Source organism: Poecilia reticulata, chromosome 7 (assembly GCF_904066995.2).
Source record: "Poecilia reticulata chromosome 7, P_reticulata-male-v2, whole genome shotgun sequence".
In the NCBI taxonomy this organism is placed as follows: domain Eukaryota; kingdom Metazoa; phylum Chordata; class Actinopteri; order Cyprinodontiformes; family Poeciliidae; genus Poecilia; species Poecilia reticulata.
In genome coordinates, this window is record NC_088836.1 from 5,013,095 (window position 1) to 5,035,112 (window position 22,018).

Sequence of the window (22,018 nt, forward strand, 5' to 3'; positions counted from 1 at the left end):
AAAGTTCGATCATGTTAAGTACCCTTTTTGCTTAAACAAACTACTGGACAAAAAGACTATTTTTGTCCATCTTGGACTTTTCTGTTGTCAGACCATGACAGCTCAGTGAGCCAGTCATGGAAATTCCGGATGTTTTCCTGGATTCGGATCATGTTCAGCGCAAGCAAGCGAGTCCCAAGTTCCTAAAGATCATTACTTAGCTCCAGTTCTTTCAATTAATTGCTAAGCCAAGTTCTTATGTTTAATGAGTTTGTTTGTATACAAACATGCAAAGAATAATTATAGTAATGTATAAACTTTTTATTTTCTAACCTAATGTTTAAAAGAAAAGTAATAAAATAAACATTTTGCCATAATAACGTCTTCTAGCACAAACAGGACATACGTCGTTACTGTTTAGGGTAAACTAGAAGAACCAAAGGTACCGGCTCGGTTTCGAGCGACACACCAGTAGCTGAGCATCACCATCACATGACGTGACGTGTAGCCAGCATGGCGGCGCTGGAGCTGAGATAGAACCCCTACTGGACAGACACCGATAGCCTGGCTTTTGCTAGCTTCCCTCGTTACCTGCTTTCTTCGCGGGGGCCAGGCCGAACATGACGGCCTGAGGAGAGGAACGGTTACTCGACCGAGAGATGCAGGAGCAGCGACAGCGGCCGCCACGGGAGCAGCAACGGCAGCACTCGCAGTCGGAAAACAGTAAAACCAAGAGCATGTTTCTGTCTAGGGCGCTGGAGAAAATCCTGTCGGATAAGGAGTTGAAGAGGAGCCAACACAACCAGCTGCGCAAAGCCTGTCAGGTGGCGCTCGGTAGGTGCTTTATGTTAGGTTTCTGGTTCCGACACACCGTTTTATGGGTCACATTTCATATATTTCTTTGTGTCGAGCTTGTTGTTGGGGGGTATATTGGATGAGCTACCTGAATTAGCCATTTTCTGTTCCCAAATCAAATATTGTGATTTCAAACAAATGTCTTTAAGCTTAACGAGTATTTAGGCTTAACGAGTCTAATAAGATGTGTTTTTCCATCTGGACTTGATCATAGACCCCCCCCCCCAAAAAAAAAATATTGAAAAACTCTTTAAATTTACACAGATGCAATTACGGTGTCACTCAACCAAGCTTTACTTTATTTATTAATATTAAGCACAGTTTGTAATGCATAAAAAAAAATACAACGCGCATAATTTATTCGGATACCAAAAAATTACGAAATAGCCCTTTAATCAACCGTCATATCGGAAGCTAACTTCAGCTTCGTGCACTTTGATGGCCTTTCCTTCATGCTCAGTTGTCAGCTAATGATTAAAGGCAGTGATGTGTCGCTATGTGTTGCCACTACTCTCTCACTTTGATAATGGCTCTCCTCCGTGTGCTAAACTGTGACTATTATAATCGGTTTGAAATATAGCTGTCGTTAGCTCGCTGTGGCTAGTTTAGCCAAACAGACCAATAGGTGCGTTGTACGTAGCACTGTCACCCAGCCAGACAGTCCAGTCCTGCTGTGCACACGCACACACACACACACGCACACACAGTAGCTATCCAACTCCCGGATACTCTACCCGGCCTGCTTTTCCATTGAACACATTCACAGATAGTGTTACATACGTCATGCTGCTGAGCTCACGGTGTCTTTGGTGTTTAATAGCTCAAACCGCCTGTCTTTGGTCTGGTCCCTATCAGGTCTGACCAGAGCTAGCTCTGCATGTGCGTTGAGGCTTTCTCCTTCAGTCTAGTATTTGTTTACACTCAGGAGTATTCATAGAATTTGATGACTTGCTTGGTCACATGAAAGACCAGTTTGAAGTGAAACACTCAAGTTATTCACCTAATTTCTCCCAGCTTTCCTGTCGACATTTTGTCTATTGTAACCATTTATTTTAAGCGTCATACCCAGATAATGCGGTCTTAAGGCTTTAAGCCTCCACAGGTTCTATATGAGTGTGACATTTAACATAAATGTGTAACCCACTATCAGAAATGACACTGAGTTTATCACATTGTTTATTGGTTAATATGAATCGGATGGTGTGGATCTTGGAACAGCAGAAGCATGATTCCTGGTTGTTGTTTTTTTCTGAATCTCCAACAGAAATAAAACCTGTCTTTTTAATTTGCAGCTGTTTATATAAAAAAATTGCTACTCAGTGGTTTATAGACATTCAATTTGGACTTTTAATTATGCATTTCTTTTTCCATGGTAGAACAGTTAAACAACATTAAACAAATGTACTGTATTGATTTGTAATAGCAGGGCTCGAGTGCACAAGTTTCATTGTTTTGTAGATCTTCTTAAATAATACATGCAGACTCAAATATAACTGTACACTCCTAATATTTAGGCAAATGTTTCCTAGGAAGATGCACTTTGATCAAATGCTTTTTTTATCCATTAACAAGATTCTGGCTGGATGTTTTACCGCTGTTAGCAGAACATTTCAATTGGTCTGTTTTTTTGTACAGGCTTTGCTTTTGTGCATAATCCATGAATCTGCAACATCTCAGAGGTCAAAGATATCCCTAAAGATTACTTACTTAACTTACTTCTGTCTATCGCATAAACCAGCAGTTGCATGTTTTTGGGATTATTTTAGAGCCATTTCAAAAATACTTTATCTCGAAGGGAAGTTAAATGTTTTAGCTCATATCACCCAAGTATCTTCAAAGAGTCCTTGTTGGGAGGAAGGATCTCAGGTAGCAGTCAGTCTTGCAACGAATCTGAAAAGGCCTCTGACTGAAGACTGTTGCTTTATGACAGCTCAATCCCCAGGCAGCAGAGAGGATATTCCACAATAACACATCGTGGATGACACCATCAGCTGGCAAACATTGCTAATCCACCTTGTTTGCTTTTGCCACTCCGCTTTAAATCTTTGTGTGGCTGTAAGGTTGGAAAGACGAGGATATGAGGAACTCTGTCCAAGTTTCAACCATCTAGCTACTGCTTTGAGAAGAAGTTGAGTGTTTGACTTCTTTACTCTATGCACTTTTTGCAATCCCCCATAACAACTAGCAGAGAAACAAACCCCTCCCCCTCTCAACATACTTTGGTCATTGTGGTCAAAAAGCTCAATTGTTGTCTGACTGGAAAAGCCTTCTTTGTCTTGTCCATATGTATATGATGCAAATTTCACTGATCATGTTTATGGGGTGACACTTGGCAGTTCTTGAACATTATAGCAAATTTTCCATCTTCTGAAGGAGCCAAAGGAATGGCCACACACGCTGCCAAATATATTCCAGTCTCTTCTTGATGGCTACAATAAGGATGTGCTCAAAGTACAACTTGACAATGGACATTTAGTTAATTATTAACAGGAGTGACAATGTGTACAAATGAGCCTGTATGTATAATTTTGACTAACCTAAGTTTAAAAACACAAACTATACTACTGCTGCTGCTGTATTTTATAATTGTGAATGTCTTCATTTGCCCGTTATAACCAGAATGAACCCTACCAGTTTCATTCTGGTTATAAACATAAAAAAAAGTTCTGTCTTTTGTTCAGCCTTTAGCTGTAGAGAAGTTCTTACTTATTTCATTTCCTCCATGACCTTGCAGATTTTACACGCCATGTCATCTTGCATTCTGTATTTTGGTGCAAGATGGTTTTGTCTAATTTTAGTCTCTGCGTTCATGGATCTCAATAATAAGGCATCATTGCATAAACCGTTATTTTATGCAATGATGCCCTTTTTAATAAAATACGGCAGCCACTCACTTCATTCAGTTTTATTAAACAAAAAAAACATAATTCTACTTTTACCTACAAAGAAAGTAAAAGTTCCTCCTACTGTACTTTAAAAAATATCTAGATGGAATTGGTATAGTTTAAATCACATTTGTGCAAATCATTTAGTGATTAATACTTTAACACCTCTGTGCTATGTTGTGCTAAAAGCTACCTCTTATTTTTTCCTGTCTTAACAGGATGCCTGCATCCTTAGTCTTAAATTGATGTTTCTAGAATTAAGGCCTTAAAAAGTCTTAATTATACAACCGTAAGTAAGTTTTTCCCTAAAATGTCTTGAATTTGTAAAGAATAAGAAGGGGGAAAAAACGGTAAGTTGGCCTTAAATACACTATATTGCCAAAAATTTTCGCTCACCTCACATATGAGCTTTATAACTATAGCTTTTTATAAGTGACAGGACTCTGTGCAGGTCAAAGTCCTAACCTCAAGTCAAGTTCATTCACACCAGACTCTGCCGTCCATGTCTTTATGGACCTTGCTCATGTTGGAAGGTCCATGAAGACCTTCCAACATGAAGGTTGGAAGGTCTTTCCAACCTTCATGTTGGAAAGAACAAACTGTTCCTTTGTGGGAACAGTTTGGATCAGCTCCAAACTGTTCCCACAAAGTTGGAAGCATGGAATTGTCCACAATGTCTCTGAATGCTAAAGCACTGAATTCTTTTCACTGGAACTAAGGGGCCAAGCCCAGCTCCAGAAAAACAACCCCATACCATGATTCCCCCTCCATCAAACTTTGCACTTGGTATATTGCAATCAGACAAGTATCGTTCTCCTTGCAACCGCCAAACCAAGACTCATCCTTCAAATTGGCAGATGGAAAAGCATGATTTGTCACGACAAATCACTCTTCTCTCCACTGAGGTGCCTTCAGTGGAGAGAACGCGCCTCCACTGCTCTAGAGTCCAGTGACGGCGTGCTTTACATCACTGCATCCAATGCTTTGTGATGTATGGTTTGGACTCAGCTGCTCAATCATGAAAACCCATTCCATGAAGCTCTCTGTGCACTGTTCTTGAGCTAATCTGCAGGCCACATGAAGCTTGGAGGTATGTAATGATTGACTCTGCAGAAAGTTGGTGACCTCTTCGCACTGTGTGCTTCAGCATCCGCTGATCCCGCTCCGCCAGGTTACATGGCCTACCACTTCGGGGCTGAGTTACTGTTGTTCCCAAACACTTCCATTTTCTTATAATACAGTTGATTGTGGAATATTTAGCAGTGAGGAAATTTCACGACTGGATTTGTTGCACAGGTGACATCCTATCACAGTTCCACACTGGAATTCGCTGCTGTCTCACCGGAATGGAATTCGTTCACAAATGTTTGTAAAAACAGTCTGCATGCCTAGGTGCTTGATTTTTATACACCTCTGGCCATGGAAGTGATTTTAACTCCTGATTCCAATAATTTGGAATACTTACACTATACTTTTGGCAGTATAGCGTATGTTAATCCTAGGTTTTAAATATTGTCATGACAGGACTATTTAATCTAGCATATGTAGACTTATGTAGATAAGATTACCAACAAATGAGACATCGGTCTCGCGTATAAGTAATGGCCAATCGCTGAGCACTCAAAATTAAGGAAATTGAGGACAATTTATTGGTGCATATTGACTTTAAAATTTTATATGTAGAACCTGGACTAATTAAAACTTATAGCACATACTTTCCTATGATCTCTATTAATGAAATCATAATATAACTGTAATTGGGACATTAACTGTGTATGTTGCAAATACTGAGTTCCTCTGAGGGAATTAGAGTGAAGTCAGCAGTCTTTCTTATCAGATTCTAATACATTTGGTTTGTCACGTTACTTACTGTGAAGCCCTATCTGAAGCTATTGGTCAGAATATTTAGAGCAGCAGGGGAAATGACATGAAGGATGAAAGTTCAGTAAAATATTGAATATTGTAAAATACTGAGTATTAAAACCAGACACAGTCTCAGGTTAAACCCTGCTCTGTAACAGGATTGTGTGCCAGGTTAAAATATGTCTGCCAAAGAAATGTTATGTTCACCCTTTAGCCCTCGGATACATGTTCTCATTTGACCTCTCCTGTCTCCCCTGTCTTAGATGAAATCAAGGAAGAACTGGAAAAGCAAAAGTAAGTATTCCTACCTGCATGCGGAGGAGCCAAGGACTGTTATAACCCAGTTTGAATCAGTAGCGGCTGCAGCTGTAGTGCATCAGCAGCTCTTCAGGCGGCCCTCAGGCCATGGTGTTTATAAGGCTTAAAGCTTAAATCTCAGTTATCTGGAATTCTGCAGTGTCAGAGCAACAGTGAATCATATTATCTGACACTTTATTTGTTTTAATAATGTAAAAATGCAGAATGTGGTTCTTTGTTTTGTTTTTTAAGCTGTCTGTCTTCCAGGGATGGCACGGTGGTCCCACCCAAAGCAAACTACATCGAAGCTGATAAATATGTGCTGCCCTTCGAACTGGCCTGCCAGTCGAAGTCCCCCCGGATAGTTAGCACCTCTTTGGACTGTTTGCAGGTTTGTTTTTACCACCACACATATATACTTGGGCACTTAAATACTTAGATCCAAGCTCTTTTAGTCTCCTCTCCACAGCAGGTGTCTTTCCGTTACCTGTCCGTCCGTATGTTGCAGGGTGATGTGTTGGTGAAATCTTGCTCCACCTGTTCCACATGCTTGGTGTGCACTTAAAACAAAGACTCCACATTTTTTCCTAGACCTTTGAATCTCGTCTGACCTCATGACTTCATTCAATAATGATTCTGTTGGGCACAGTTGTGTGTTCTATCATCCAGTTGGTACTTTTTTTGAGTTAGTGTTGTGGTAAAAGGATGAGAAATGCATTTATATTTGGTAATGTTTTAAATATAAAAACTTCACTGTTTTCGTTGCACTTTCTGCTATGTGGTTGACGTGAAAATACTTCTTTTACAATGTTGTAATACATTGATGCTCCCACAAGATGACAGTAGCTTCTTTCACAAAACATGTGCTTTTTGAATGGGCCAATACAGGGAGGGGGGTGAAGTCATCCCGCCTCATTACACCCCTAACACACCAAACCAGGTAGTCACAGGCGACTTCGCTGGTGAAAAAGGAGATGCATAGATAAAAATGATTTCAAGTTCAAGTCTTTTCCTCAGTTGACAATCAAACCAATACAAAGTTCCTCCACTGTTATTATTTGTTTTTGTGGGGTTTTGATAGGAATACACTGATCCACTTTTGATACCAATATCTGAGGTTTGGTATTGGCGACACGATCTGATGCAGAAAGACTGCTAAACTGTTGGTGCTTGGTGTGCACCAACAAACGCTACCAAATAAAGCGTTTTATTTTTTATAAACAGAGATAAATGTACTGAATTACTAATTTGTTTGGTAACTCTGCACCAGTACAGCACACTTAAATACACCAATAGCTTCTCAAGCTCGGTCAAACATGTAAAAACAACACAACTTTAACTTGCTCAGTCAGTGCAGTTAGGAGTAGAACAGCCAATATAAAAATAAATAATAAAGAAACTGAAACTGACACAAATAGGTTGACTACGTTGGTTAAATGTGTAAAAATAAACTTCAACAAACCATCTTTCAAATAGATCAGAAAGTGTAATTAGGAATTTGAAATATGATGTAAAATAACTAATAAATCATGATGTTGCTCAGACCACCAAGCAAAGAATTAGACTGAATAGATCTGCCCTTATGGATCGGGCACATTGTCTTTAAAATATTCGAGCTAGAATTTAATTTTTTTAAATGTTGGGACCGATACCAATATTGATATCTGATTTCTGCATCTCTAATCTGATCATGTCTACATGGTTGAGGAGGGATTGGCTCATAACCTCTTCAGGATGGCTTTAGTTTATAATGGGTTAGGGTTGCTGCCAGGTGACCATAGTCATTTAATGTTATTATCTAACCTCATTTAACCTTATGTTTGATGCATTGTTATACATTGAACATAAATCTCCTGAAGTATCACCAGCTCAGATGTCCTTTTTGCTTCTGTTGCCCTAATGTGTCTCCTCTGTAGAAACTGATTGCATACGGTCACATCACTGGAAACGCCCCAGATAGCAAAGCGCCGGGCAAGAGGCTGATCGACCGCCTGGTGGAAACCATCTGCAACTGCTTCCAGGGCCCACAAACTGATGAGGGAGTCCAGCTACAGATCATCAAGGTACGCGCCCAACATATTGCATAATGGCTGAAGTGCCAAAAGTGATTTTTTATTTTATTTATTTATTTTTTATGCATAAAACATCTTTTGGACAGAAAGATATGGTGATATTTTTTCACTGAAATTGTTTTTGACCTTGGGCTGTTATTTTAGGAAGGTGATGATGTGCTAGCTGTTGTGCTCATTGTTTATCTTTTTTTTTTTTTTTAAGTCGAGATATAGAGATGTGTTCACTTCATGTTGGCACAGAAAGTAACCCTCAGATGCGGTATGTTCTGAGTGGAAACATTTTAGAAGAGTTTTTTTAATTATTATTTAGATTGGCTGGTAAAACTTTCAGTAAATCACATGATAAATTAAAACAAGCTCAATGATTTCCTTTTGCATGACTAGTTTTTTTCTTCTTGCTGTCTTTTCACTAAAGACTGGATGCATTGGACTCAACTAGCTAGCTCCTTTTGTGTAGAGCACTTTTGTTTACAAAGACTTCGATTTTCACTTTGTTTTTTGTTGGAGTGTTTTTTTATTTTTATTTGGATTTTAAAATGTCTTCTAGAGCCAGCATTTAAAAGTTGATTAGAAATAAGTTTATTGAGCTATTAGAGGGTTACTTGCATTATTTTCCCCTTACCGTTATAGTACTTAAAACTGGTCTCAAAATAAAAATATTATCACTTATCACAATAACTTCTGGGACAATTTAACATTCACAAAATGAATTGTGACAGTCCTGTTGGTCAGGTGTTTCAAACTCCTTGACTAAAGCCATCTTAGTCTAATTGTAGTGCTGCTGATCCATATTTAGCAGCATGATTTAGCTTTGAAGATGTAACATGTATCTTATCATTCTATTACTTTTGCAGGATCCTTAAACAGATCCTGATTAGAACGGGATTGTGTCTGTCATGCAGTAAACCCAGACTTGGAACTGTTGACACAAGATTTATAGACTTGTAATCAGTATGTTTTTAAGCTGAAGTGTTGCTGCAGTCTTTCTGTTTTATATAAAGAGTAAAAAAACTTGTTTTGTTTCTGCTTTAAGAGTTGAACACTGTAGCAACCAATCTGAAACTCTAGCAGAGGCTCTAATAAGTCACAGATAAAGGGAAGCGCAGTGGTGACTCAGCAGGTGCAGAGGCATCCTGTGCGATGAAGTTCTCACTTCCTGTTGTGTTCATCCAGGCCCTACTGACAGCAGTGACTTCCCCGCACATAGAGATCCATGAGGGCACGGTGCTGCTGACCGTCAGGACCTGCTACAACATTTACCTGGCCAGCCGCAACCTCATCAACCAGACCACAGCCAAGGCCACTCTCACTCAGATGCTCAACGTCATCTTCACACGCATGGAGAACCAGGCCGTTAGTACATGTTACTCCTCCCCGAGGTCCTACTGCCAAATACACAATGAGAGCCAGGAGGAGGGTCTTAGCACTGTCAGATATGCGCGTGTTAATTAAAGCACTAATTGGAGGTTCTGTAGTTAATCAAATGACAGATTCAACACAACAAAGTAAGCGACATTTTCAATTCAAAAACAAATAGATAAATATCATATGAGCTCCACAGCAGAGATATGAATTGTTTATGATATTTTACTTAAGTTCTGAAGCCATCAGATGATGCAAAGTTCAGCTTCCAGTGTTTCAGGAAAGCCTGATCATTTATGGACCTTCTTTGGAAAAGTAGACTGTGTACGTTTTCACTTATGTGTCAGAGTTACAGGCATACCAGAAGTACAAAGGTTCCCGCCACATTAAAAACAAAAAAACCCGCAAGTAACTGTATTCAATTGTTTTAGGTGTTAAAATCTAGCTACTAAATTAATTGAAGTTAATATGCTAAAGTTCCTGAATTAAATTTAATGTAGAAGTGTAACCTAAACACTTACAAAAAAATAAAAATATTGCCTACTCCTGCAAATGCAATGACATTTATAATAATTTAGAACATAAACATCTACTAAATTAAGGGTGGCTGGGGGATCTTTGCTTTTTGCTATCATAATTTGTTCCTAAAAGGCAAATTTCCTTCCTGTAAGTGAGGGGAAAACAAGTCAGCCAGCTAAAAAAAAAGCTCCACTTCTGTTTCTATAATTATTTTTTCATTTCTCGGTTTCAAACACCTGTCATTCTCTCCCTGGTGGTGCCCTCAGGCCCTGGAGGCGCAGGAGAAGGAGCGGCTGCGGCTGCCCCATCAGAACCCTTCCCCAGTTCCAGGTGGCAGGAGGTCCGGCTCCCCTCGCTCTGACCGGACCTCAACCCCCGAGCCTCAGAACTCCCCCTCCCCAGGAATCAGTACCCCAGACCTCAGCACCAACGCCGACACCACCTGCTCCACCACACCCCCGCCCCCAGCAGCTGACCCAGACACAGACGGGGCCTCTGTTAACGGAGAAGATGAAGATGGAGGTTCAGAGCAAGTCACGCCATCTAGAGGTTTGTTACGTACGAGATTTAAAAAAGAAAAAAAAGCTTGAAAGTGTAGATTGGATCATGGAGTTTGTTTCTGTATTAATATCAGATTCAGTGTTTGAAGATGAAGGTGTTGAGAAGCACCCTGTAGCAGCTCAGGAAGGAAACAACTCCAACCCAGCAGAGTCAGTGGCAGCAGACGGAGAGCCTGGACAGACTCACCCTGGAACAGGTTCGTTTTTTGCTTTTTACCTTTTCTATTTGATGTGCCGGATGAAGCCTATTGCAACAAACAGTTATTCAATTAATCGCATGATAAATTAAAATGAGCTAAATTTTTATTCTGATGGTTAATATTTTTTTAAGGGCAATTTTGTTCATATACATAATCTGTTTTATTTGTGGTTTTGGTTAGTGGTTTAGTTTTGTTTTTATTTTGGATATTTAAAAAATTGAGTTCCAGTATTAAGCGTTCTTTACCAAATCAAAGCAGGTGAACTTACATTAATATGCCTTTTTGTCTTATTTCAAGTGTCCTAAAATATTTGCACTAGAAACTAGACCATAAGTACTTGATCAGTTTTGGTGTTTTTGCAGTGTAAGTATGTCTGCGGGGGTCTGTGTTTCAGATGGTGAGCCCCCAATTCAGTTTGCTCCTGAGCAGACAGAGGTGGCGCCATCCAGAGGCAGAACAGAGGCTCAGCAGATGAACGGTATCATCGAGGATCGCACCTCTGTTTCCTCCGCTGACATTCTGGTGGGGAAACCCCTTTTTTTTTTTTTTTCATAAATATTAATTTAGCCTTAAGTTGGAAAGTTTCACTGCTAAATATGTGAAAGTTTATAGCTTTCTGCGTTAAATTAATCTGATATAGTTGTACCAATCTTTTGCCAGTGTTCTCAAAAAGTCTTTAAATTGAAGTTTTAGTGACAGATCAGTAGTTTTGTGTCTCAGGTATCAGGAATGAATCACATTATCAGAATTAGTTCTGTAAAATGAAGGACATGCTGTTGTTCTGTCTCAGGATGCGGACGCTTTGCATGGACCCAACAACGCAGCGCGGTTCTCCCATATCCTGCAGAAAGATGCTTTTCTGGTGTTCCGCTCTCTGTGCAAACTCTCCATGAAACCTCTGGCCGACGGTCCTCCTGACCCCAAGTAAGTATTTGTTTTCTTTCTGGATTCACATGTCTTTATTCTCCTTTCATGTTGATGCTTTAGATGTTTTTCATGTTGAGAAAAAATGTACACTGTGTTTTTATACTGATACTTTACAGTGCCCTGCAAAAGTTTAACATGATTCACCCAAACACAAATGATTTGAGATCTTATGTAATAAAGCAACACAAAGTGGTTCGTTTTGAAGTGGAATTAAAATAATATATGGTTTGAATTTATCTTTTGTCAAGAAGCAATCTAAAAGGTGGCACTTTTTAAGCAGTATTTTAAGCAAAAAAAAAAAAAAAAAGGCAAAAAAGAATTAGATGCTTTTCCATTTACTACTACGAAGCGAATTAACCAGAGTTCCAGTGTGATTTTGTCAGATGTTGATGTTATGGCTGACTGTGACAAACAGGAAGTAGAGGTTGCTAAGAATCATGGAGCACAAATCCCAGCCTGGAGTTCTTTGGCTGAAAGTTCTCCCCTCTGTGCTGGAGGTTCGGACTTCCTAGAAATTTTCGGTTTTTGTACCTCTGATAAGGCACAGACAAGCAAGTGGAAGAAAAATTTGCTACATCAGAACTTATTCTTGCTTTTTCAGAAAAGCCCACAAACCACCTCAAGTGAGCGTAAAGACGTTTATTGTGAAGTTCAGGAAAATTATTTTAAATTTTACCGTTTCCATCAACATTTAAAATGCGAATAAAAAAAGCAACTTCAACTTCACAACTGTGCACTACTTTGCAATAATCTCAGTAAAACACATAAAATGTCGTGTTTGCAACATGAAAAAATATGTAAAAGTTAAGTTGAGTTGCAGAAGATTTTCCCTCCATTCTCAGCTGAAGCATTCATCCACTGTGCCTCTTTGTTTACCAAAGGCTGATTTGGCCTCCTGCTTTGCAGGTGTGGTTCCGGTTACTGTAACACTAGACTTCAGGCCAGACGGTGTAAATAGGTCAGAGTGAAATGAAATGAGTACAGGAAGTACGTCACAAAACAAACTACCTGTACCTCATTAGGCATCTCACTGAATTACTAGCAAACCAGAACATTTTATTAGCTTGCTGCCGTTTGTTAGGTGAATAAATTGAAGTTTGCTGCTCTCATCTGCAGGTCCCATGAGCTGCGCTCTAAGATCGTGTCCTTGCAGCTGCTGCTGTCTGTGCTGCAGGGCGCCGGGCCAGTGTTCCGCACCCACGAGATGTTCGTGAACGCCATCAAACAGTATCTCTGCGTGGCCTTGTCCAAAAACGGCGTCTCCTCTGTGCCAGAGGTGTTCGAGCTCTCATTAGCCATCTTCCTAACTTTACTGTCGCACTTCAAGGTTCACCTGAAGATGCAGATTGAGGTAGGAATGTGCAGATTGAGCCTGCTGCTCTGGTTATACTGCTTAATCGCAGTAGATGATGACAAGCTTTTACCTTCTCCATATCAGGTGTTTTTTCGGGAAATCTTCCTGACCATCCTGGAGACGACAACCAGTTCCTTTGAACACAAGTGGATGGTTATACAGACCCTGACACGCATCTGTGCAGGTAATGAATACAAAAAAACTCCATCTCATGAACTGCTTCCCCATCTCTGTCTAGTTGGATTCTACTTATGTAAATGTGTTTTCTAGGTTTACTATTTTTATTAAATTTGCAAAACACTCTGGAAACCATCTCAGATTATCCCAGGTGAACTGTGTTAAAAGCTTTCTCATTTGCTCCCACAGATGCCCAGTGTGTGGTCGACATCTATGTAAACTACGACTGTGATTTAAATGCCGCCAACATCTTTGAGCGTCTTGTCAATGACCTGTCTAAGATCGCTCAGGGCCGGAGTGGGCAGGAACTCGGCATGACTCCTATACAGGTGCGATTTCTCTCACTGTGATCGGTTGTTCTGAACATCAGCTGCCTCTTTTTTTTTTTTTCAGGGGTGCACCGATAAATCAGCTTTTTAAGGTCGTGATATTATGTAAAACTGACCTTTTTTTAGCTTTATATCATGTTGTAATGTTATTCTCTCATCAAAAACATACATGGAGTGTTGAGAAATCCTTTAATCTCCATGGCAACCAGTCAGCTGTGCCGCCTTTGAGGATGGAGCTCCTTCTCTGAGCTGCAGTTTCCAAGCTTCCGCCTCAAGGCCACTCTGTCACTCAGCTCCTTCAGACTAGCCAGCAGCAATTAGCAAATACCTGGTGGAACTGCGCATCTGCTGAGCTCATTATAGGAGCTACTTCTCAGTGCAACGCTGATAAAAACGATGCTAAAAGGTTAACAGAAAGGCCATGATGTGAAGACTGGGTTTCAGAAAGAGCAGGAGTTAAAGAGACTGTGATTCCATTTCAAGGTGTTAAACTTCGAAGTCATGTTTCTGAAGGTAACATAGTTAATTGATTGTGCTATAAAATGGCAGTCTGTGCCTGGAAAATGCATAATACTGCCCCTTTGCTTTTGTCAAGAAGCAAAGGGGCAGTGATCGGCCAGAAAACTGCAATTGGTGTACCCCAAATTTTATTTATTTTTTTGCCATTTGTTATTTCTTTAGCGCACATAGTTATTATTTGGAAATTTTAATCCTAATCAAAGCGTGTGGCTGACTTGCCCCCTCGGGTTTCCTGCAGGAGCTGAGTTTACGTAAGAAGGGCTTGGAGTGCCTGGTGTCCATCCTCAAATGCATGGTGGAGTGGAGCAAAGATATGTACGTGAATCCCAACCTTCAAGCTAACCTGGGTGAGTGCAGGGTAAATCCACGGCTGGTATGCTGCACAGGGCGTCTGGATCCGCGGTGACGTCCGGTGTGTTTTGTGTTCAGGTCAGGAGCATCCACCCGACTCAGAAGGAGGAGAGCTGAAGCTCCCTGAGCAGACGGCAGGACGCCGGGACAGTGTCAGCTCGCTGGACTCCAACTACTCCAGCATTACTATGTCGCAGGCAGACCACCCAGAGCAGTACGAGGTGATCAAGCAGCAGAAGGACATCATCGAGCACGGCATCGAACTGTGAGCACTTTCTCTGCACGATTGGAAATGAGCTGTAGGAGCTTTCACATTGGTGCATCCCTAATATTGGTCAAAATCGGAATCAGCAACTTGAGCTTTTTAAAGATCGGTAATCCACTAGATTACTGCAATCAGTCCTGCTCTAATTTTATTAAATGTATCAGAGTAAAGGGATTGAATACAAATACATGCCAAACTTTTTCACTGCTCTGTGTTTTTTTTATTGCGGAAAATCTCAATAGTTGAAACTTTACAATGCAAAAGGGTCTAACGGGTAGAAATGTTTCTGCAAGGCTCTGACTGCATCTAGACCTCCTGGTGTTATGGGGACCAATCAGATCCGTTCCCTTTACAGATTCAACAAGAAACCCAAGCGTGGCATCCAGTACCTGCAGGACCAGGGCATGCTCAGCTCCACTGTGGAGGAAATTGCCCAGTTTCTCCACCAGGAGGACCGGCTGGACACGGTCAGGGCTTCACCAACCTTAAGTTCTGCCCTGACGGATTCCTCGTCTATGCTAACTAAACCACTCTCTGTGTGCCCGTCAACAGACGCAGGTGGGGGAGTTTCTTGGCGAGAACACAAAGTTCAACAAAGAGGTGATGTACTGCTACGTGGACCAGCTGGACTTCTGCGGCCGGGACTTTGTTTCAGCTCTGAGAACGTTCTTGGAAGGCTTCCGGCTGCCAGGGGAGGCGCAGAAGATCGATAGGCTCATGGAGAAGTTTGCTGCGCGGTACCTCGAATGTAACCAAGGGTACGGTTAGCCTGTGACGGTTGGAGAGTTCAGTTGAGCTCATCTGAAATTACTTTTAGAGCTTTGTGGGTTTGATTTTGATGCTCTAACTTTTACCATGAACTCTGTTGTCTTCTGCAGACAAACCATGTTTGCCAGTGCAGACACTGCATATGTGCTGGCGTATTCCATCATCATGCTGACCACAGACCTGCACAGTCCTCAGGTAGGAACTAGTGGCCACTACTCTTCCAGCCAGCTCACAAAAATCATCCAAATTTTGGTAAATAGGCCTTTTGGCCACCTTTGGGACACTTTAGATCAATGAGATTATGGACATGGTCTCTGAAAACTTTTGACTTAGACCACCAAATCAGCCTGGTCTTTATGTCTCTAGGTGAAGAACAAAATGACAAAGGAGCAGTACATCAAGATGAACCGGGGCATTAACGACAGCAAGGACCTTCCTGAGGACTACCTCTCCTCCATATACGATGAGATCGCTGGCAAGAAAATTGCCATGAAGGAAAGCAAAGAGTTTTCAATCACTCCAAAGTCAACCAAGCAGAGTGAGTACTTCAGTCCAGGTTCTTTGCTCGCATTTACGAGTTTGTTTGAAGACCATTGTTGGATACTTCTTACCAAGAGAGTTAACAGACACACCAAATTTAATTGTATTCCAGTCTCATCATTTGGACTGTTGACCCTAAGCCTTTGTATTGATGCTGCTGCTCCTCCAGGTGTGGCCAGTGAGAAGCAGCGCCGCCTGCTCTACAATATGGAGATGGAGCAGATGGCGAAGACGGCTAAAGCGCTAATGGAGGCCGTCAGCCACGCTCAGGCTCCGTTCTTCAGCGCCAAACATCTGGAGCACGTCAGACCCATGTTCAAGGTAACAGTTATCTTCACATTTCCATCTGTAGTGCAAAATAAAATATCAAAATGAGGCAGAAAAAAAAAAGATTTTTTTTTTTTTGAGTTGGTCAGACACTACAGAAGTTGAATCAGAAGTTCAGTGCTTTGCATAAGTATTCACAGGTAGGGCTGGATAACATGGCCTAAAATCAATATCATTTATTGAGCAGTTCAGTTCAATAAAGATGTTACTCCATTAAATGGTTCATTAGTAGGAGAATAATAATAGTAAGTGAAAAAAATTACTTACTGTTGTAAGTTATATCGGCTTTTTGTCATAAAGCTACACAACAAAAAGTCATATTATGAAAATAGTCGTTGCATCACAAAGTCTTCTTAATATGACAAAAAGTCATAGGACTTTATAGTTGAACTAACACAAGAATAAACTCATACTGTTAATAGAAAAAGTCATAATACAAAAGCTAAGTAATTTCTTAAAAACTCCTACAGGAAAAATAAAGTAAAATGAAGAATGTTGACCATTTTGTAAAGTTATATTTGGGTGTCAACTTTACAAGTAGAACATGCTTGTAAAGTGTTTTAACACATCAGAATCGAATTATCAGCAGAACTTTGAAAATTTGAAGAAAGAATTACGGACTAAACAAACTTCTCACATCAGATCTTGATGACTCTATGGAAGCTTTGATCTCATTAAAACATTTTTCTTGTAATTGTATAACTTTCCTATGGTAATTTTGTGTCTACTCTAATATTATGACTTTATTCTTGTAATTAAAATGAAAATAATTTAGTCTCGACCTAATACTCTGTTGTGAAAATGCATTGGATAGTTAAAGGAAGGCCGTATTCTGCATTTCCTGCTAAATAAAGTGACTCCACCTCTGATGTGTATCCCAGCTTGCCTGGACTCCGCTGCTGGCTGCCTTCAGCGTGGGACTGCAGGACTGTGACGACCCAGAGGTGGCCTCGCTATGTCTGGAGGGCATCCGATGCGCCGTCAGGATCGCTTGCATCTTCAGCATGCAGGTCTGCTCGCACAGTCCCCCCACACACACACACACACACACACACACATGCAGCGGTGAGAACATAAGAGTCAGGGTAGTGACTTGAGCTTCTGCTCTCAGCTGGAGAGAGACGCCTACGTCCAAGCCCTGGCCCGCTTCACGCTGCTGACGGCCAGCTCCAGCATCACTGAGATGAAGCAGAAGAACATCGACACCATAAAGACGTTGATCACCGTTGCTCACACTGACGGGAACTACCTGGGCAACTCCTGGCATGAGGTGCAGAATCCTCCACATAAAATGAAGCTCTGTCGTTTTTGTACATCCACCTCAAACATAGATTTTTATTTTGTTGTTGTTGTGGTACCGTTGTTATAGATACTGAGGTGTATTAGTCAGCTGGAGCTGGCCCAGCTGATCGGCACAGGGGTGAAGACGCGCTACATCTCAGGAGTGGTCCGAGACAGAGAGGGGAGCATCAGGGGGCTTCCTCCTGGTACTGAGGAGTTCATGCCTCTGGGACTGGGTAGGTTCCCCCCAAACTGGGGATCTGCAGCCTGCGGCTCTTTGGACCTTCCAAAATGACTTTTGATATTTGGTTGAAAAAGTGCAGATCCAACATATTTTTTAAGGGTGCAGTATTATGTAAAATTGACTTTTTTAAGCTTCATATAATGCTACAATGTTATTCCCTCATCAAAAACATACCTGGTTGCTTTCTTTCATGCATGTTAGAGAAATCCTTTAATTTTCCATGGCAACCTTTCAGCTGTGCAAAACACTGAGGTAGATCTAGCACAGCCTTCTAGGCGCAAGTTTCCCTTCTGTCTCCCCCACTCAGCTCCTTCAGACTAGCCAGCAGCAACTAGAAATCACCTGGTAAAACTGCTACAGAGCCACTTATCAGTGAAATGCTGGCAAAACCGTTGTTAAAGGGTTAATAGAGGAGCAATGTTGCAGTGACTTCCTGAAGGTGGAGTTTCAGAAAGACCAAGAGTTTCTTAAAGACACAGAAGAATGATTTCATGATTTTAAATTGCTAAGTCAAATTTCTTTTTAAACATGTTTGATATATATATATATATATATATATAACGACTGAAGGTAGTGTAGTATGTTGATTGTGCTATAAAATTGTACTTTGTGGCTGAAAAACAAAAGTACCAACATTTCCACAAAAAAAAAATCTGAGACTTATCTAAAGATTTTTTTATTTTGTTAAGTTTTTCAACTTTTGGAACTAAAAAAAAATTAAAAAAGATTTTCAAGAAAATTTCTGAGATTAATCTCAAGATTTTGGAGCTTTTTTAAAAATGTTCCGTCTACATTGGCTCTAATATGCCGTCGTGCTTTTATGCCCATATTTTGCACTGATTTGGTTAATTTTGTTTTCCTGTCTCTAATTCTGCCTGTGGGTTTTGATTGCAAGTTTAATGTGTTGCTGTTGCAGGAAACCTGGTTGGAAGTCAGGACAAGAGACAAATGGCTCACATCCAGGAATCAGTGGGAGAGACCAGCTCTCAGAGTGTGGTGGTGGCTGTTGACAGGTGGGACGACATTTAAAGTTAACACTTCACTCCTTGCTGTCTTTTACTTTACTTCTAAATCCAGTTTTCTTTTTCCAGGATTTTCACCGGCTCCACCCGACTAGATGGAAACGCAATCGGTGAGTTAACGCTGTTTGGGATTAGCTGCAGGTTAGAAAATGAATCCATACACTGTTTTCCGTTTCTGTGCAGTGGACTTTGTTCGCTGGTTGTGTGCGGTGTCCATGGACGAGCTGGCCTCGGCACATCAGCCCAGAATGTTCAGCCTGCAGAAGATCGTGGAGATTTCGTACTACAACATGAACCGCATCCGGCTGCAGTGGTCTCGAATTTGGCAGGTTATCGGAGATCACTTCAACAAGGTCAGTGGAACAGTCTAGAATGTCTGCCTGGTTCTTCCTGTTCCCAGTTAAAGCCCCACCTCGGTCCGCTTCTCTACAGCAAAAATCTGCTCTGATGTGTCAACGGCTCCAAATAAATCATAAAGTACAGAAAATTTGCAAAAACTAAGGCCATTGAAACGTAATAAGGTAGTAATTTTTAGAATAACTACCCAACTGTGTGTCCTTTTTCTATTTGTGTTGAAGGTAAGAGAATATTGCTAAAGTGCCATGGGTTTGTTTAGACCAGAGCTATTTCTGAGAAGTATAATTTTAAAATCAAAATAGTAAAAAGCTTGTTCAAGTCCTGAGTCTAAAGGGAACTACTTCTTTGTTTTTAATGAGCTTTTACTTGATATCTTTTTTTCTGTTATTTTTCATGTTAATACTAATGCTGTGAGGTTCGAAGTTAATAAAATGTGCTCCATGTGTAGGTTTGATCTAGAACTATAAAACTACTTATCTATAGTTCGATAAACAATTCTATACAAAAATATCACCCATGTTTCTGTCGCACTTTAGCATGACAGTAAGGGGAACACAGGCACTTATTTTTTGTCCACTTAAAGCACTGATTACTACACTTCTTATAAAAGTTATGTAAGAAAATGACTTCATAGTTAGTTACCTCTAACTGAAGTTCAAAGTTGCGTTATTATTAATCAATCCTGTGATGGTTTTAAATAATTTTCTGCGCAAATGTATTGAGCAAGTTGATATATTTTCCAGCCTTAATTTGAACCCGGTTGGAGCTGAAAGCTCACTTTCAATAATGGCTCTGGTCTTTATTATAGGTGGGCTGTAACCCGAATGAAGATGTCGCCATCTTTGCCGTGGATTCACTGAGGCAGCTCTCCATGAAGTTCCTGGAGAAAGGAGAACTGGCTAACTTTCGCTTCCAGAAGGATTTCCTCAGGCCTTTTGAGCACATCATGAAGAAGAACAGGTGAAGATGGGGGTGATATGAGTTCAGAAAGGAGCTGATGCCCTTAGCCCTCTGAAGAAAAAAAAACAATAATAGGGCTGAAACAATTAATCGGATTAATCGTGATTAGTTGATGATTGAAATAATTGTCAACTAATTTATTAGTCGATTTATTAACTGTATAATACAGATAAGAGAATGGCTGAAAGGACAACACAGTCAGAGCAGTAATTCAGCCAAAACTCTGTTCAAGTAAAATCTAAACATTTTGTATTTAAAATGAAAAACCTTCTTTGTCTGTTAAATTGTTCTACCCTGAACTCCTGAAGTGGCATTTTAACATCACCTGGTTCAAAAAAAAAAAAGAATCTATGAAATGCCTTTTGCTATCAATTTATTTATCTAAAAAAATCATCAGATTACTTGGCAGTATATTTTTTATCTGCATCCTTTGCTACAAATGATCAAGCATTCACTAAAGGGCAATAAACTGTTTTTCTTATTTAAAGAACTGTATTGCTTATTTACAACTTTTAATGTATTTGTAGTGTGTAAAATAAGATTGAGTAGTTAAATGAAAAATCTGCAGAATGTGCAAATGTTTTATCTGATTATTCGTCAGAATAATCGATGACTAGAAAAATAATTAGTTGCCGACCTACTCTGCAATAAATAAAACAGAATTTAGTCTCTGACTTTCCAATAAAAAATTAAACATTTAAGAACAGAGCATTACTTCTGATCTCTCCTGTTTAAGCACCTTGGATTATTTCACCATCAAATCCAGCATCTCTCTCTGTCTCTCTCCCCCTCCATGTGTCAGGTCTCCCACCATCAGGGACATGGTGATCAGGTGTGTGGCTCAGATGGTGAACTCCCAGGCAGCCAACATCCGTTCTGGTTGGAAGAACATCTTCTCCGTGTTCCACCAGGCTGCCTCCGATCATGACGAGACCATAGTGGAGCTAGCTTTCCAGACGACAGGCCACATCGTCAGTGAGTGCATCAACAGGGCTGCCATCTTTAAGCTGAGGAGGAGGGAAACCATCTAAATGCACTACAGGCAGGGGGCGGCGTTGCTCCTGTGTGCTCATGTTTTTTTTTGTTTGTTTCTCTTCAGTGAAAACCTTCCAGGAGCATTTTGCTGCTGCCATTGACTCCTTTCAGGATGCCGTGAAGTGTTTGTCGGAGTTTGTGTGCAACGCAGGTTTTCCTGACACCAGCATGGAGGCCATCCGGCTCATCCGGCACTGTGCTAAATACGTTTCTGAACGACCTCAGGTAACCTCACCGCAGCTTTTATTGTGATAAGTCCGTAACATGTTTGACAAAAAAAGCATTTGTACTAAACCTGGGAAGATATTGATTTAGATTAATTTATGACAAATATTTTAAGGGACAGCGTTATGTATTTCCTAGACACTATTTTATTGATTCATTACTTTTTTTTTATTATAAAGATGGTTGCGGGTACCTTTGTAGAAGATCCATGAATGATCAGGAGTTCCTGCAACACTAGAAAGCTTAATGGGTAGAATAACACCGTGCACCAATCTGATGGTTTCATAACCTGAACAACATTAAAAATAATAATTGTTGTTGAGCTCATGTGTCTATTTCTTCAATTTAGCAGAAAAAATGTTTTTTGAGTTACAACTGTTACTTACAAATTTCAATTAGAATTTGATTAATTACAGACTTTGCAATTAACTCAATTAAAAATTTAAATTGACTCCCAGCACTAATTCTAACTTGTACATATCGTCTCCAGGCGCTGAGGGAGTACACCAGTGATGACATGAACGTTGCGCCTGGGGATCGGGTTTGGGTTCGCGGCTGGTTTCCCATCCTTTTCGAGCTTTCATGTATCATCAATCGCTGCAAACTGGATGTCCGCACCAGGTAAACGAGAAAAACAAACGAGCCTCAGGTTTCTGTGCATCACCGACACACACTGCTTCCATGGAGGTAGCCTGCTTAGCTATTTGAAACACTTGAATCTACTTAGTTGGGGTGAAAGTAGTTT

The 22,018-nt window shown here is 40.5% G+C and overlaps 1 protein-coding gene across 1 annotated transcript in view; it reads left to right on the forward strand.

Annotated features, from left to right (window-relative positions):
- The first annotated feature begins 444 nt into the window (after window positions 1-444).
- arfgef2 (ADP-ribosylation factor guanine nucleotide-exchange factor 2 (brefeldin A-inhibited)) overlaps window positions 445-22,018 on the forward strand; it is a 29,787-nt gene continuing 8,213 nt past the window's right edge. The window contains exons 1-29 of the mRNA XM_008412816.3: window positions 445-813; window positions 5,846-5,876; window positions 6,147-6,270; window positions 7,796-7,942; window positions 9,125-9,304; window positions 10,099-10,381; window positions 10,467-10,589; window positions 10,987-11,114; window positions 11,383-11,516; window positions 12,636-12,870; window positions 12,958-13,057; window positions 13,240-13,379; window positions 14,137-14,245; window positions 14,328-14,514; window positions 14,870-14,981; window positions 15,067-15,272; window positions 15,393-15,477; window positions 15,649-15,820; window positions 15,992-16,143; window positions 17,031-17,159; window positions 17,261-17,419; window positions 17,519-17,666; window positions 18,591-18,687; window positions 18,766-18,806; window positions 18,880-19,049; window positions 19,862-20,013; window positions 20,816-20,988; window positions 21,113-21,273; window positions 21,764-21,894. Coding sequence (XP_008411038.1) covers window positions 639-813; window positions 5,846-5,876; window positions 6,147-6,270; window positions 7,796-7,942; window positions 9,125-9,304; window positions 10,099-10,381; window positions 10,467-10,589; window positions 10,987-11,114; window positions 11,383-11,516; window positions 12,636-12,870; window positions 12,958-13,057; window positions 13,240-13,379; window positions 14,137-14,245; window positions 14,328-14,514; window positions 14,870-14,981; window positions 15,067-15,272; window positions 15,393-15,477; window positions 15,649-15,820; window positions 15,992-16,143; window positions 17,031-17,159; window positions 17,261-17,419; window positions 17,519-17,666; window positions 18,591-18,687; window positions 18,766-18,806; window positions 18,880-19,049; window positions 19,862-20,013; window positions 20,816-20,988; window positions 21,113-21,273; window positions 21,764-21,894 — 4,184 coding nt within the window. The 5' untranslated portion in view covers window positions 445-638. The remainder of the gene's footprint in view (window positions 814-5,845; window positions 5,877-6,146; window positions 6,271-7,795; window positions 7,943-9,124; window positions 9,305-10,098; window positions 10,382-10,466; window positions 10,590-10,986; window positions 11,115-11,382; window positions 11,517-12,635; window positions 12,871-12,957; window positions 13,058-13,239; window positions 13,380-14,136; window positions 14,246-14,327; window positions 14,515-14,869; window positions 14,982-15,066; window positions 15,273-15,392; window positions 15,478-15,648; window positions 15,821-15,991; window positions 16,144-17,030; window positions 17,160-17,260; window positions 17,420-17,518; window positions 17,667-18,590; window positions 18,688-18,765; window positions 18,807-18,879; window positions 19,050-19,861; window positions 20,014-20,815; window positions 20,989-21,112; window positions 21,274-21,763; window positions 21,895-22,018) is intronic.